Source organism: Equus quagga, chromosome 4 (genome assembly GCF_021613505.1).
Source record: "Equus quagga isolate Etosha38 chromosome 4, UCLA_HA_Equagga_1.0, whole genome shotgun sequence".
Lineage (NCBI taxonomy): Eukaryota > Metazoa > Chordata > Mammalia > Perissodactyla > Equidae > Equus > Equus quagga.
This window is the reverse complement of record NC_060270.1, coordinates 51,672,721-51,690,699: the sequence shown is the minus strand read 5'-3', so window position 1 is coordinate 51,690,699 and position 17,979 is coordinate 51,672,721. Positions and strand designations below refer to the sequence as shown.

The 17,979-nt window shown below is 39.9% G+C and overlaps 1 protein-coding gene across 1 annotated transcript in view; it reads right to left on the bottom strand.

Moving 5' to 3' along the window:
• The window catches only part of WDR49 (WD repeat domain 49), a 146,819-nt gene extending 141,666 nt beyond the window's left edge, over positions 1-5,153 (bottom strand). The window contains 2 exon segments of the mRNA XM_046659840.1: positions 4,490-4,734; positions 5,057-5,153. Of these exon segments, the coding sequence (XP_046515796.1) occupies positions 4,490-4,657 (168 nt within the window). The 5' untranslated portion in view covers positions 4,658-4,734; positions 5,057-5,153.
• Positions 5,154-17,979: the final 12,826 nt, after the last annotated feature.

The following is a 17,979-nucleotide window of genomic DNA, read 5'->3' as shown; positions in this document are numbered from 1 at the left end:
ACAGAAATTTTCCCACCATTAAACTCTAAGGATCGTAGGTAAGACTATTTTCCGGGCACACACCTGTCTGCACACACTTGTTTTCTGGGCACACACTGTCTACACTTTCCAGCTGCCCTTGCAGTAGGGATGTGAGCCTCGTCTACACAGACCTTTCCCACGTGCTCCTTCACCTCTTCCCCCTGCTAACTAGCTTGATGCTTGGCAAGCATGGAAGGTGGAAGATGGAGGGAAGGGGCCTGGGTACCTGAATTCCTACCTGGAGCTGCCCGATCATGAGAAATATCTGCTTTCTACCTCATATGAGCAAGAAATAAACCTCTATCATGTATAAGCTACTGTATATATTTTATACAGATTGTATACCCTAAAACAATAAAGATTTTCTAGCTTAAAACTTCAATGGGTAACATGATATACAGAGTTTTTAACAGTTTTATCAGTTTTGACTAAAAAAAAATTTTAATGATCTTCATAGACTATCTCACATTTTGTCAGAGATGAGCAAAAGCTAATGGTAGGAAAAGACTAAATGAGACTTTGTGTGCTCTCCTCAGAGCCTAGCCTGCCTGGTAGCGTATCAGAATACTCCTGATTCTCCTGTTGGAGCAAAGAAGCATTGTTCACAGGCCCTGCTGGAGAATCTGTCTACAGGTATCTTGGGAATTTTATAAAACAATCAAGTATGAGTATATCATAAATTCTGAGGATGTAATCATTTTATTGCACCTCAAGCACAATTTTTGGTCCTGCAGAATTGCCTCCTGAACTTCTCTGATCTCCTGGGAACAGGTTAGCACAAGCACGTTGCATTTAGGTACTGTTCAAAACAGGTCTGTTCTGGGAATCCCCTGAACGTCTTGGGGACTTCCTGCTGGGATTTTTACTGTGCCTTTCTCACACTGAACTGTTTTGTCCCTTCCTACTCTGAGCATAAACAGCTTACCTTTTACACGTGGTTTAGGAGGTTTCCTTTCTAGCTATTTAAGCTAAAGGTTTAGCAGGGCTTGGGCAAATGGCAGCATGGAGTAGACAGGGTAGGGTCTGCCCCTGGCTCTGGGCCCACACCCTGGGCCGGAAGAGATGTGCCAGGAGGTGATACAGACACAGTTGATGACAGAGGCAGGTCGGAACACAACCCAGTGAGTCCAGCAGTGTAGGCAAACTATAGTCTCAGGTCAAAAGAGGCCACAAGGCATCCAGGATCAAGGAGCAGAATGTCCTGGCATGCAGAGGTCAGCAATAGAGAATTCAAGGAAAGAAATACTCAGACACCTACAGAGCCAGATTCTCCAAAGAAAGTCAATATACATCAGGTCTCAAGGGAGTTTTTCTAAAATTCCGTTTCCCTTGGACCTTAATCTCTCCTCCTCAGCATTCCTGTAAAATCAGCAAACCACAGCCATCCTTCCTCACACAATAGCTGGCTTTTGAAGTATCTAAGAAAATGTAAAATATGGTTGACATCAAAATAATATGAATATCCAGAGTCCGTGTCATTTCTCTAAGCATTGCAAATGCTACAGGAAAGTGTGAGTAACACCATGTTACAATTCTATGAATAATACAAGTTTCAGCCCCTTCAGGCTGATGTATGGCTTTTTGGACACCATCACTTGAAAGAAAATGAAATCTGCAAGTTACTTTTCTAGTACTTCTATCCAGGTAATTTCTTTGTTCTAAAGAAGTGGATTAAGACATAAATTAGAATCTTTCACATGCTAATAAAATACAAAATAAGAAATGGAAAGATGACACTTTTGTACTCTTCTTTGTGAATTTATGTCTTTACATAAATTCTTATTGTTTCTACTTCACACCACAACCAAAAGGAATGTAGAAGCATAGTTGTGAGTGTTATTCAAAATTTAATTTTCTTCAGGAAATGACTGAGTTAGAATCAAGAGAACGTTGGAGGCCATGTGGGTCAATCTCTACTCGCTAAATATTTAACACCAATGTTAACTGAGTACTTACTCTGTGTCAAGCACTCCTCCAAGTGCTTTCCGGATAATATCCCATTTAATCTTCACTACCCCCCTTTTATCCTCATGTGAGAAATAAAAGAAACTGAGGCCCAGAGAGATTAAGAGATTTGCACAAAGTCACATTGTAAGTGGCAAAACTGGGATTCAAATCCAGGAAGTCCAACTCCTAGTTCTTAAACCCTAATGATTCTGACCCATTTATACCATCGTACAATAAATGTAAGTATTACTTGCTTTATTCCTAAGTGTTACTACTAAGATTTATATGGTATGGAATACTTCATTTGGAAATATATGTGAAACACTTGCTACACAATTCAAAGATCCAACTTCTCATCTTCCAGTTAAGCATTGCAATTGCTATTTAAGGAGATGGACTTTCCCTAATATCTGACAACTCTTCAGCCCCAAATAAGCAATCTGTGTACAAAAAACAAATAAGGGAGAAAGGGATCTAGTGCCAGAATCTTGGCATTTCCAAGAGCATGCCTTTAGTGATCGGACCACAAATCACTGCCATTGGAGTTCTGTGTTGCAGGACAGCCTCTGCATGCAATGTTTCCTTTTACAGCAATCTCGGCCTGTGGCCTGCGAGCCTAATGCTCATAACAGATGGGTTGGACTCCATCGAAATTGTCTAGTGTCATTCTTCTCTAGGTGTCCAGACTGTGTTTGGAAATCATGTTTTCTCAAGGGCCTCACTTTTAGTCCTGCTTGCACATTTGCCATTGGACTGTTCCATTTTGTGTCTGTTAAAAATGGATGGACTTCATTTTTTCTTGAAAACATATGTCAAAGCTGAATTTTTTTTTTAAAAAATTGTCGTTAGATTCTCTATGTTCATATAAGCTCTGAATTACAATCTCTTCTTCCCTTTGTCCATCAGTAGTCCCTGCTTTTCCAACCGGTAATTTCAAAATAAGTGATCCAGCCTTTGAAATGTTTAAAGTCAAAAAACAAAAATCCTGAGGTTGAATTGTCCCGTTTCACTTGGGTTCACTGCAGACTAATCAGTAGTTTGAAAAGAATATCCACCCCCAAACTTCTGTAGCAGTTTCACTCTCCATCACATCAACTCTATAATGTTGACTCTCCTAACAGACCCTACCATTCAAATTCTTTGAGTTCTGAGCACCAGAACAAAACTGCCACGTTCCTGTTCATTTCATTCCAGAGTCAAAGCTGTCATAATCTGCTGTTATGTTTTTTTGAACGTCCTCAAGCTGTCAAAATGTTTGCTATGTCTATCAAAATATGCCAAATTCATTTGGGGCATTGGACATGAGAGCAATGAAATCTTTCAGACAAATGGCGTTGGATGAATAGCAAATATATGAAGATTAAAATGAGAAAAGTGCAGGGCAGAGCGTATCTTTGTTACTAAATATGATAGATTCTATTATAAAGAAAATAATTGATACTATTGAGACATTAACTTAAGAATACTGGTAGAATCTAACTTGTTCATAACTTATTATACAACTAGCTTGTTATACAACTAACGTACACTTGTTATACTACTAACTTGTTATATAAAACAAGGCATAGCAGAGTTTTCCAGTGGTTACTGACTCTTTTTTTTGGATCACTAAAGATTAAAATTTGTGCCAATTAGATTTCATCAGCCTTTATTAATTTCAAGGTGTTATTCTAAAATATTGTACGTCTGTTTCAAATTAATACAGATACTCCCAAGCACCCCCAGAGGACCTTCTGAAGCCCCGAGATCATATTTTAGCAAACATAATGAAGTAGAAAGGATGAAGGCTCACGTCTACCCAAATTCCACAGCACGGAAGAGCACTTCTTCCTAGTCTCATGAGAAACTAAAAATCATTTTGATGTATGCTGTTCATTATGCATAGCTACAGAATTTCAAATTAATTAATGAAGATAGAGATAAGGAAATTTTTCACTTATAGTTAAAATTCCTAAGGTTTATTTTATATGTAAAATTAAAGTGAAAACTAGGTTTTGTTTTGATTGGCATTGCTCCAATATTTATAAAAAGAGAGGGAGACTGGTCCCTCGCATGGGATCTTGGGACAATGAAGGGCCAAAATCAGCTTTGAGATGGAGCTGTGTCACTTGGGGTGAGGCAGTGAGAAGTTTTGCAAACTGGAGGTGCGCATCTGCCTTTCCAGAATTCTACTTCCATGTTGTTACTGGGAGTCACCTTAGAGATCTGGCTGTCCCGATCCACAGCCATAACTTTTGGGTTTCCAAAAATATATTGATCTCTAAGGAAAGTTTTGTCCCAGAATTTCCCTTCCTTGATGGTAATGATTATTCAATGGCAGCAATTTCAAAGTAAATATTATTTGGCCCAAAGAACTGAGGGCTAAAATGACTCTGTTGTTAAATCCGAGCCTAATTCTTTTCAAGGCCCTGTTTTAACCATTAAACACAGAAACAATTTTAAGAGGAAAGGCCCTCTCTGCTTCATCCTAGTCTCCTTCATGAACAGCTCCAACTCTCCCATAAATATGATGAGCGCTTACCTCAAAGGCCCTCTGTATCTTGACAAAGTCATCCACCCCGAGCTGGTTTTCGAGCAGAGCTGGGCCGTGATCTTCACCTTCAGTAACTCCTTCTGTCCTCTCAAGGCCCTTTGGCCCAGGCTGAGACCCCTTGTTCAACTCAAGCGCAGCGTTCTGGTAACTCATCATGGCTTCATCTCTTTTCAGCAGCCTTCAACTATTTCTATATGGTTTTTTTTTTTTTTCTTTTTTCCTTCAACAGGTACCTTTGAGAAGAAACCCACCTTAGCAATAGAATTCCAAAGTGAAAGTGCATTTCAAGGCACACAGTTGGGAGGCAAAATGTTGAGGCCGAGAGGTAGGGACCGAAGGCTCTCAACCACCACACATCCTTAATTCCACAGTTTATTTTCAAAATTCACAGTCAAATCATTTTAAAACACCCCCTTCTTATAGTCTGTTTAACCTGGCTTGATTATAAATGTATGAAGTTTCCCCCATGTTTATAGCAACTGACACAGAATGCAGCTTCTAATCCCCATTTTAAATGCACTAGAAATGCAACTTCTCGAAATCTCTTTGGCTAACCTTCCTTCTGGTAAGATGTGGTTTTAAACCCCATTTTCTTGTCTGGAGGCGTTAGATGGCACACCTATAGGTTTCCGTCCCAAGGAAGTGATTGCCTCGGAAGGCCACCAGCCCAGCAATGTGGAACTGTTTGTTTTTTTCATCTGTTCCTGCTGCCTTTGATGTTTCCTGGCAACCAACAAAAAGCCAAGGAAAACTTTTCCTTTTCCTCCTCCCTCCACCCCGCAGCTAATGACTGACCTGAAGGTTTGAATATATAATGTAAACGTTGAGGTTTTTTTCAAAGGACAATTCAGCCCACTCTTTTTTTATTAAACTTCATCGCTATGTTATTTAAAGACAACTTTTATAAATATATTTTCTATGAAGCATGTTATGTATTATGAAACGATGATTAGCCAAAGAAAAGAGCATGGCATGTAGGAATTTTATGTTTTCCACATAGGAAATGTTTTATTCTTATTTAATAAGAATCCATTCCTTATATTTTCTTCCTCTTAGTTTCTATGGATATAAAATGGGGATAATAAAAAAAAGGATGATTTATGGGGAAAAACACAGCATAACATAATACGATAAACCTTATGATAAAACTATATACAGTACCACCACTGGTTGAACTAATATTAATGAACAGGAAGGAACAAGGAAAAGAATTAACATTTCTTTTTAGTATTTACCGTGTGCCAGGCACACTAAGCATTTTGCACTCCTTATCTTGTTTAACCTTCACAAGAGCCCCGTAAGGCAGACAAGATCACTACCCCCACTTTCCAGATGAAGAGACAAAGTAAATGCCGCAGGTCACACAGTCAGTAAGGTGTGGAATATGGCAGAGTGGCTCCTGAGTGTTGGAGCCTGCGCCAGAGATGCGTGCCTTCTCTGCAGCTTATTTTCATCTCTGTAAAACTGAAAAGTTGTCACTAGATATTCTCTAAAGTCTCCTCCAGCTCTATCATTCTGTGAGCTGGTGTTCACAAGGCACATGGTGATACGTGGTGCACTGCCCATGACACAGAGAAGGATGCATCCTACGGGCATTCATGTACCAGTTTCAGAAAACAATGAAATTTCCGTTATGCATCCATTATTAATTCATCCATCTCTCTGTCCCTCATCCATTCCAAAAACCGTTTATTAAGAACCTACTGTATGTCAAGCCCTGAGTTGGAGCCGGTGCCTACCGCTGAGGGCTTTACAGTCTTCCAGGGGCAATTTCCTGGCTACTTCATCTTTCATGCCACTCCCAACCTCTTCCTGTTTGCAGTGCTGCACCGAGAAAGATTCTGAAGTCATATCTAGGCTCAGAGAAAACAAGAGTGGCATTATAGATTATAAATGTGTACTATGGGCACAGAAGGGCCGAGGGAGAAATGTTTACCACAAATTTGACTTTCCTGGTTTAGCCCTTCATGTAAGTGAGGAAAACATTTTTAGGACTTAATATTATAAATTCCCCTAAATTATCTCACATAGTAACAAAATTTGTCTTCTTACCATCCTAATTAGTAAATTAATCATAGTTTAGATCATCCAGATCAGCCCCGTAAGTGTTTGCAAGGTGTTTTATAGTGATATTCTGGAGAACGAAGCATAGTTCAATAACAGACACTAATGAGGGAAGTAAGAGAAAAAGCCTTCTGTGAAGCTGCTCCAGGAGAGGCAGGTATCCCACTGGCTGACGATGCAAAATTCTCTAATTATTCTAAGACAGGCAAACTGCCTGGCCTACTTAGCTTTCATAAAGATGCAGCTCTAAACATTTTCATTAGTTAAAACAGGAAAGTATAATGAGCAGCTAACAAATTACTGTAGAAGTTAATCAATTGACACGGTTTTCTTTCTGTAAAATTATGGCATCAGAAATAATTCTTGGTCGTAAAGTCTTAAATGGCTTTACCCTTCTCTGTAACTGTGTGGTTAATTTTCAGGTTAAACTTCCCCAGCACTGTAAAATCCGTAACTAGCCTCTTGACTCTGCTGAAATTTACCTTCTTTCTTGCCGTGAATCATTGACGATTTTGTGAAAATCTACCTCATGCCCAGTCCGGGACCAGGCTCTATAGGGAATGATGCAGTGATGAAGGTAGTCCGGGCTCTCAGGGAGTGGATGGGTTCGTCAGGAGAGAAGGCTAACAAACTAACTCTTGGTTCCTTCTCCTGTAGGGACCAGCCAACACTCACTAGCATACTGGAGCCCTGAGCACCCAAGAGGACCAAGCAGGCTGATCCATCTGGCCTTTACTTCCCTTGGAATCTTGGAATCATTCTCCCCATTGCACAGACACTCCCACATGTGTCCTTATCACCACTCCCCAGTCCACCTTCACATCCCTGCTCTCTTCCTCCCACATAATCTATCCTCACCATCATAAATGCAGGCCTCACCTTTCCTCTAAGGCCCTTCCTTTTGCTTGCCCTCCCCTCACACTGAAGCCTGTTCTTACTAACATTCTTCATCTTTGCCTAGAATTATCCCTCTACCTCCTCACTTTACCTGGAACCAGCTTCCCCTTACCAACCCCATTTCCCACCAAACCATCTCAAGTTGAAGCTCCTTCCTGTCCCTGTCCCAGTCCCTTGGGGCCAGTAGAAGGGTGTCTTCCCGTGGTCTCCTTGCTTCTTGAACCCAACATGGCGCCAGCGGCCAAACACTCCACAGCTCAGTTTAAATACAACCTCCTCCGAGAGCCTGAGGGAAAGCACCAGCCCTGCCTTTGGCACATTGAAACCCTCAATAAATGTTAGTTTCTTTCCTTCCTTGTTCCTGATGCTCCTAGTTTGAATTAATTACTCCTTCCATTCTGCAACCACAGCATTTTGTTTATACTTTAACTACAGCACTTTTTCTTTCTGCCTTGCAATATAATTACTCGCCTGTGTATCTCTCTCTCCCACTGCATTAACTCCCTGAGAACAAGGAAGATTGCTCACTAATACCCATAGCCTTACATTGCCCGAAACAGAGCTTTGCATAAACCACACAACAGTAGCATAACATGTGTTCTGTTGTGAAATAGAATGGGCAGAAAGCGAAATTCACCTTGAGCTTTGGATTTTCAGGCCAGGGTCCTGGGAATAGGTGACGCTGAGTCAGAAACAGAGGCAGAATTTCGTGGGAAAAAAAAAAATTAATGAAGGGAACAAAATTGGAGATTTGCGTCTTCAAGGCATTTAGAATAAACTATTCAAGCACTTGTGAAACAAAACATTTTTTAAATACATACAATTCCTATGTAAGATGCAAACATGTGTTGAGGTTCCAGGCAACGAAAAAGCAAAGATGAATGAGACACAGTTCTGTGCCCACTCTTGCTCAGAGACAACTATAACAGTAAATGCTGGTTTTAAATTAATCCTATTTTTTGAGAAAGGAGGTTCCCTGTTAACTCCTAGGCAACAAGTTTGCCTTTTTCTGATCTATTGAACAATGTCCAAAGTAACAAAACTGTATTTTCTTTTTTTTTCTGAGGAAGATTAGCCCTGAGCTAACTACTGCCAGTCCTCCTCTTTTTGCTGAGGAAGACTAGCCTTGAGCTAACATCCATGACCATCTTCCTCTACTTTATACGTGGGACACCTACCACAGCATGGCTTACCATGTGGTGCCATGTCTGCACCTGGGATCTGAACCAGCGAACCCCGGGCCACCGAAGCAGACCGTGTGCACTTAACCGCTGTGCCATTGGGCCGGCCCCAAAACTGTATTTTTTTAACAGAATTTCTCAAACTTTCCATGCATTTGAACACTGAGAACTCACAAAATAATGATATCTTAAAATAACTAAATATATAATTTTGCAATAAATTGCATATCATCACACATTAAGTTCTAGTCTAAGCACACAGTGGTAGCCAAATTTAAAAATATGTGGAAGTGGGATGTAAAATTGAGAAAATCCTAATTATTGACTTAAGCATTCCTACCCATTTGAAAAAGGCCACTGTGGTTTTATTTTATCAACAGACACAGGATCCACTGAACTGAACGTTGAGCATCAGTGCTTAAAATATTCTCAAGTTCAATTTTTTAATGCAAATTCTGATGAGTCTTCCTAGCAGTTAATCACTTTTGAGCCTCTCTCTTCTTTGACAAATCTTTCTCTTTGAAATCCAATGTCCATGTTCAAAGTCAATTGTGGGTCCATTGTTTGTCTCCACGACTCCCACTAGGAAGCCACTTACTGGTCAATTACTCTGAACCAGGCTACCACATTCCTTTATGTTGCCTCTCTGAGAGAACACTGCGTTTTAGCCTACTTGGAGTTTTTGCACTGTTTGTCAAAGTCACCTTGATACTGAACATTTGCATCCAGGTATATAACCATTAGAAAATAGTCATAAAATCATTGCATAAAAGCAGTCACTGAAAATCCAGTAAACATCCATTGATTTTCTCCTTGAAGAAAGAAAGCGAGTAGGTAGGTTGGACATTAACAATTCTTGAGTTCCTAGTGTTTGCCAAACACTGTTAGGCACTTTCACAAATACTATTTGATTTAAATCTCATGATATCCTTGCAAGATACTTAAAATTTTCCCAATAGTTTTTACTGATGATGGAACTAAATAAGATTAAGTATCTTACCCAACTTCATACAACTTATAGATTATATAATATAATAATGTCATGCTATGGTCTCTGTTAAGGCTTTATACTGATTTTTTTCATTTAATTCTCTTTGAAATCCTACGATGTGGATACTACTATGGTCACCATTTTATAGATGAAGAAACTCAGGCTTACACGGTTGAAATAACTTGTCTAAGGACACTCAGCAGAGAGGTAACAAAGCTGGAATTCAAAACTCAGATCCTTCTATGTACTCCACAGCATAAAACCCTGTGCAGAGGAACCTGCCAAACACCATAGTAAATTCTAATGCAGTTTGGGAGCTGAGATGTGTGGAAAGTGAGGAAACCAGAAAGCATATACTGGATAATAAGGTAAAAGGAGCTTAGAATTTGGAGTCAGAACTGGAATCAAGTCTTGGTTCTCTCACTTTCAACCCTATAATTTTGGGCAAGCTGAGTCATTTCTCAAAATGAAGATAGTAATATCATTTATCTCACAGGATGTTTTTAATGTTAAAATGAGATAATATGGTGAAAGCTATCTGTAAATTGCAAAAACATTATGCACATGAATTAGCATTAATATTAGTACATAGTCAGAGGAAAGCGAACTCCCTGCAAACTCGCGGAGATCGGGTAGGAGCTCACAGAAGGATTAGAATATTGTAACTGTAAAAGAGAAAGAAGCAAAAATATCCACGTCACAACATTTCATATTGAAACTGAGGTGCTATAGTCATTTCCATTCTTCTAGAAAAGTCTTAAGTTCAAATCCATCCCAGAGAGAGCAATGCCGTATCAATATTTTCAAGGTTAGTTATTGAATGCAACGATTATTGTGTGTGTGTGGGTTTTTTTTACCACTTTGAAAAAAATTTTCTGCCTTAGAATTACTCAGAGCTAATGGCAGCTACAGAAGTCTTCCCCAAGAAGACCCGGTCTGTTTGGTACTCTCTGAATCTATTTTTAATAACAACAGAAATGACTCTTTCCCATAACCAAAGCAGTGTAACTACTGTCTGTCATAACATGACCCTCTCTTAGGCTGTTCAACAGCCCAATCCCACAATCAGAAATTTTGTTTATAAAGCATTAATAAAGCATTAAAAAAGAGTTTTTTCTATTCTAGAAGGTGAGTGGATTTTAATTCAATATCGACTCTGAATAGCTTAGCCTCAAGGGAAGATACATATACAGATATCTGTATGCATATAGGGAGAGAGAGACAGAGAAGAAGGCAGAGAGAGGGACAGAGATGGATGACATAGACATAGATACAGATATGGATATGGACATAGTCATCAATGTAATCATAGATACAGACATGGATATGGGTATAGATACAGATATGGACGAGGAGATGTGTAAGACTGGAAGCTTCTCAGACAAGTTGCCTATGAGCAAGGGAGAATCATAGGCAGCCACGGTGCTTTGGGTGGGCACTGATCACTAACTGGGGTGGCAGAGGTATAATTTGGAGATAAAAATATCTCCAAAAGGGATAAAATACAATGCAACAAGGGCTCTAAGTTCAGAGTCAGGAAACTTGGATTTTAATGCAGTCTCACCACGTCCATGCAACTCTGGACATTTATCTTCTTCGGGCTTCAGTTTCCACAGTCATAAGCGGAGATAATTTCTACATGCCCACTTTAAATACTTGCTTTGAGGCTCAAATGAGATCATGCATGTGAAAACATCTGCTATCCAGAAAGGGCTAGGTAAATATCTATTTGTTGGTTGGTGCATTGTTTCATTTTATAACATTTTTATGTGACTTCACATGGGTAGAGCATCACCCACCACCCAATGGTTATCAGTCATAGGTCTTAGCAGTACGAGGCAGAGTCTAGAAAAGGAAGAATGTAGGTAAAAAGTGGCATAGGTGAAGTACTATGGGGGTTCAGTTAAGGAAGAGATTGCTTAAATATATTCGAGGGGCATGGTGGATGGAGCAAAGCTGGCTTTGGAAGAGGTGGCATTTGAGTTGGCATTATAACTTGAATTACGTGCCCCCGAAATTCATATGTTGATACCTCAGAATGTGAACTTATTTGGAATAGGGTCACTGAAGATATAATTAGTTCAGTTAAGACAAGGTCACACTGGAGTAGGGTGGGCCCCTAATCCAATGTGACGGGTGTCCTTATAAAAACAGGAAATGTGTACATCAATAGACAGACACACAGAATGCCATGTGAAGATTGGAGTTATGCTGCCTCAAGCAAACCAACTACCAGAAGCTAGGAGTGAGGCCTGGAACAGATCCTTCCTTAGTATCTTCAGAGGGAACCTGCCTGCCGCCATCTTGATCTTGGACTTCTGGCCTCCAGAACTGTGAGAGAAGAAATGTGTATTGTTTAAGCCACTCAGTTTGTGGTACTTTGCTAAAGTAGCCCTTGAAAATTGATACAGTTGGTTATATGAAAGTACAAAAAAGACTGTTTATGTATAGAAATGTATGTTATTAATGTTTATTATTATTATTAAACTAATACAAAATATAAATAAATAAAATCATAGTACAGTAATACACTTATTATAATATTAAACAGCTAGCACAGTGCTTGGCATGTAATAGGCACCAAACAATTGAATGAATGTCTTAATAAATAAAAAGATCACAGAAAGAGGACTGAATTGGCATCGACTATATATTTTTATCTGTTTTATACTTTTTTCCCTCTGAAAATCCTTTACTTATCACACACACAAAAAAAATCAGAAAAATCCACACTTCAGTGAAAAATGCTGCCACTTTACCTTTGTTTACTCTAAGAAATCCTATCTAGGAAAGCAAAGAAATTTTAAAAAAAGGCAATAAAATGGAATTCAAAGCTTGTAAAAATCAAAGTTCTGAGACACACTGCACTTTAAAAGATTGAAAGCTGTGATCCCAGGAGAGAACGCTGCCACAATAAATATTTCTCAGAAAACACAGTGCTCCCAAACATGGTGCTCTGAGGAAAAGCCCTGGAGACTGAGGGCCTGGCTTTCTCCGTGGCAGGAGCAGCCATAGTGGAATTAATGTCAGAAGTATGCTCCTAAATCAAGTTGTTGCAAGTGCCCTGGTAGAGAAGGCATCTTACAAAATGCAGATGGAGCTTTGCAATCATTGCCTAAACTAAACGCTGTCAGAGAAAATGGATCTTAATTTACTCAACGTATTTTGGTTTTGTAATTTTCAAGATTAATTCTTGCCATGTCTGAAAAAACATGAGGTCCTCTAAAAGCAAGCTGTAAAGTGCACTCTTGGATGGGTTAGGGAGGTATGCGTGTTCAGAGCATCTGGTAGGAGTGCTGATTATTGTGTTCATGTCCCCTGTAGATGAGGGGGTGTGGGCAGTTAGCTCAGGAAACAGAGCTCATCCACCTGTTGGGAAAATATAGCGGTAGTGATGGTCTGGCTCACAAATTTACCAAGTGGGATGCTAAATTTAGGGAAGTGAGTCACATTTTCAACTAAGGGGAAAATGATACAAATCTATGAAAATAACCAGCTGCATGACCTTGGGGAAGTTACTCAACTTCTCTGGTTTCAGAATCTTCATCTGTAAAATTTAAAGATTAAATCACATGATCTTGAAAGTCCCTCCCAGTACTTAATTTTAGAAAAGGGAGAGGGGAAAGTATAAGAATGCTGTGAGTTCTGCAGAAAAAGAAAAGATGTCATGTCCCAGGTAATATGATTGCATTCATACTTGCAGTACCCAGAACATGAATGTGGACGCTGTAGATAGTTTCTTTAATGATGATGAATGAAATCATCATATAGATCAACTAATGGATCTGTCAATCAAGCATCTGTACACCTGCCACATGCTGAGCCTACACTACCTGCTTTCTTGCTGGATCACCAGTGGAGATTTTAGTACTTGATGATGGCAAATGGATTCTCTCAAAAGAATTCAATTTAAATGTATTCGTCTACTTCCCCAGTCATTCATTTCTCCCTACACCAATTGATACTATGAGCCAAGCATTGTGTTAGGCACTGGAGATATGAAGTGATAAAGACAGACTGGTCTCTACTCTTATAAGGTTTACAATCATGGAGGGTGAGACAAACAAATAAGCAGAGGATTACCACACAGTGCTACAAGAGCAGTGATGAGGCGGATTCAAGGAAGAACATACAGGGGCTCCTAACCCAGAGCTGGAAGATCAGGAAAGGAAGACATGATTGAAAGAAGTCAGAGCTAGGATGGTACCCAAATGACGATTAGGTATTAGCCAGATAAAGAGTAGGCAGAAGAGGTTTAAGCAGAGGAAACACTATGTGCAAAGGTCTGGAGGTGACCAAGTTCCTGGTGGATTCCTGGGGATGAAAGTATCTTAGTCTGGAAAAAGAAATTCTGCAGCATACAATATAGGGAAGGTGGACTGGGGAGAAGGGGTAGGAGTCAGCGGGAGAAGTAAGCTGGCCTAGATTATGACAGTCATGCTGAGGAGCCAGCTGTTCATGTAGAGGGCCCTGGAGCTACGGATATTTTTAAGCAGACACATCACTGATGCCCACTGGTCCTCATCTAGGTAGCTTTTTAAGTCATCTAGGCAGGTTTTAAAAATCCAATTCCCAGCCCCACTTCAGAATAGTTATTTAAAATCTCTGGAAGTGGAAGTTTTGAAGCTCTTCAGATGATTCCATTGTGCAGCCAAGATTCAGAACTACTGGATGGAAAGGAGGCAGAACCAGGAAGGAAACAATTGACGTAAGAAAGTTGTAGGTGATTGTGGCTTATATGTACCCCAGAAAAGTATCAGAGGCATCACAGAGAGTATCTGATGAGTGTGGAGGAGAGAAAAACCCAGAATGAGCATCAGCACAACTCTGAAATCTTTTATTATACGGTTTTGACTTCAGAAACCATGTTAATATTTTAAATACTAAAAATAAAAGTAGTTCAATTAAGATGAGGAGGAAAAAATTAAATTGAACATGAACAGAAGCAGGTGAACCTAACCAAATGTATAACATCACACAAGAAAAAAAAAAAAAAAAAAAACAAAGCAAATCCAAGAAACGCTGGAGCACAATACCTTGACTGTATAACCTCAATTTAAGGACAAAAAGAACTACAAAGAATCGTCAACTGTAACAGATTTCTTGATTGTGGTGGCATGAGTGTAGTTATTTTGAAACTATTTTGTGCATATTGCACAAATAAATGAACCATTGATTTTGTTAGGAATCAGGATTTTGATTGTAGCAGAAGGGAGATATAAATATGGAACGGGGGAAGGCAAAGAAGAATGCTGTGCTGTTGCCTCGGAATTAGAAGGTATCAGTAGAAATTTATCACACATACACACAGACACACAGACACACAGACACACATGCACACATTTATTTCCTAGCTCTGACTGCTGAGACACCTCACTTGCAGTGAGCACACCTAGAGCCCAGATCTTCATTTCTAAATAAGTACCATTCTCCTTGGAGAATAGGATGATTTCTGGGCTAGAGCAGGAGTAGTAAAAGATGAAGCCTGGAAATATTGTGCTAGTAAGAAAATACTTTAAAAATGGGAGACATCAAAAAGAAATAGGAGAAAGCATAAAGGGACTCTCCACTGCTAATTGGGGTCAATTTGAGCATCAAAATGAATAATGACAGGAGTGGGTAACAGAGAACTTTGAAAAAGGGTCCACGAGTCTGCAGTGATACAAAAAAAAAATATATATGGGAAGAAAGTGGAAGGAAGGAAGAAAGGAAAGAAAGGAGGGAAGGGAGGGAATAAAAGGAGATAATCTTGATAGTGTTAGAAAATCACTGTTTTACAACAAACTTTAGTAATAATTGCTTCAGAAAAAGATCATCAATTGATGAAAGTTTTGAAAAAGAAATATTCAGGGGCTGGCCCGCTGGCGTAATCATTAAGTTTGCACACTCCACTTCAGCAGCCCAGGGTTCAGATCCTGGGCACAACCTACACAGTGCTCATCAAGGCACGCTGTGGCAGCGTTCCACATACAAAAGAGAGGAAGATTGCCACAGATGTTAGATCAGGGCCAATCTTCCTCACCAAAAAAGTAAATAAATAAAATATTTATATAATTTCAAATTATCTTCCTCACAGATTACTTGCATTTCCAGAAGGAAAAGGACATTTTGCAGTGGAGTAAGTTATTGAAGTGAACATCACCAGTAATGGTACAGTCTGACATCATGGGTATCTTGAGCTGATGCACCAAGAAAGACCCAACATCACTTCTGCAATATCCCTGCCAAAGTGCTCAACTGATCCAATCATGAATATACAATTAGACAAACAAATTGATGGAATTCTACAAAACAGCCAGCTCTCCTCCTTAAAAAAATGTCAATTTCATGAAAAGAAACGAAGAGTTGAAGCTGAAGATACATGGCAACTACTTACTATTCATGATCCCAGATTAGCTCTTTAACTGGGGTTGAGGGGAGGAAGGGAACAGCATTGGGAGGATAGGCAAAATTTGAACATGACTGTGTATAATACTATCTAATACTGAACCAACATTAAGTTTTCTGAATTTGATAACTGCCCCGTGTTACGTAAGAGAATGTATTTGTTCTTAAGGGACACATTGCAAAGTATTTAGGGTAAAGGTCGTGATATCTGCAGTGCTAGCAACAGGCTCAACAATAATGTCATATATATTATGTAACAACTACACATACACACACGTACATAGACATATATTATTGTACTATTCTTTCAGCTCTGTAGCTTTAAATTTTTTTCAAGCTAAAAGTTAAGAGAAGAGTGCAAGATTTGAGCTGGAGCAGGTGAAACACCCACTGAGATCCAGCTGAGCGTGTGAGGACAGCCTCATTCAGGGAAGCCACTGGCTTTGGGGTCACTTCAGCTTTCACACTGGGGAGTCACATAGCACGCCTCCTCCCACCCAGGTGCCCGTGACTGTTGTACCCATTCTCCAATGCAGCCTGCATCTCGTTAATACTGTTATTCACTTCTCCCTAAACATTTGTGACAGTGAAGTACAGGTGCTTGAACCTCTACAGTCCTTGGTCGGATTCTCATTTTCCTTTGGTGCAAGATACATAAACACTCTTTACAATTCCTAGAGTTAATGTGGCAAGGGCGATTCTACAAGAGGTCAAATGTTCAGGCATTTCTGAGGCTCAAAAAGGTTACTGAACCAGCCGTCGCATTCTCCTTCTAGCCATCTTACAAGTAGTTTGGGTTTCCCACCCAACGTCTCCTCCCCACCCCTTCCTTGCTAACAGAATGCCCCTTTTCTACAGAACACTGTGCCCGACACCAGGCAAGACAACCTACTTTTTCTCCCCTCTCCTTCATTTTAGTTGTAAGTTATCAGGAAAACAACGGAAGGAGGAGGGACATATATTGGAGGAAATGGAGAAATTAAGGGAATAAGTGTAGCATTTTGGCATTAAGAAAATAAATATGAGTACCTGAATATCAGTACTCCACAAATAGAGCTACCCAAACACGGCCATTGGGCAATGTAGGTCAGGCTATTTTGATTATAAAAAACAAGCTCGCTCAGGTAGCCAAGCAATGGAGATTTGTTTGATAGATAGGGTCATTAGCTTACCCTCTGATCAATTTTCCTCACCTTGTCCTTACTCATGGTTTCTGCTTCCTCCTAACATTGGCCCCTGGGTGCCCCTTCCACTTTATAGACTCATTGCATTCTTTCAGGTTTCTCTCCCACTACCAACCAATTTTTGGAAGTACCAAGTTTAGAATTTAGAGTAAGAATCTGAAGTGGCCCAGCTCATCATGGTGGAGCAGAGCCAGACTACAGATTAGCCATCTCGAAGGCCATCCGCTAGCACTGTTTGCCCTTGGATGAGGTTTCCGCCTCTGTTCCAATCAGTGTGGCTTGGAAGGGTCATACAGAAATAGCCAAGATGAGTGGGGTAGTGTCCTTCAGATGTGGGGTATCACAAGTGTATCATCTGGCACTTGTGATACCATCAAAAAAAGGGACAGACAAGAAATCTTTTAGGGGGCCCACCAGGCAGGTAGAGGTTACATTCGCATGCTCTGCTTGGGTGGCCCAGGGTTCCAGGGTTTGGGTCCTAGGCATGGACCTCCACACTGCCTATCATGTTGCTGTGGCAGGGTCCCTTATAGCAGAATTGGAAGCACTTACAACTAGGATATTTGACTATGTGCTGGGACTTCGAGGAGAAAAAAAAAAAGAGGAAGATTGGCAACAGATGTTAGCCCAGGGCCAATCTTCCTCACCAAAAAGCATACCTTTAAAAATAATACTAATATAGAAAAGAAATCTGTTAGGGAGTGTACCGGTATGCAGAGAATAACTTCCTATCCGTACTCACAAAACCAGACACTGCAGGATAATTATAGAATA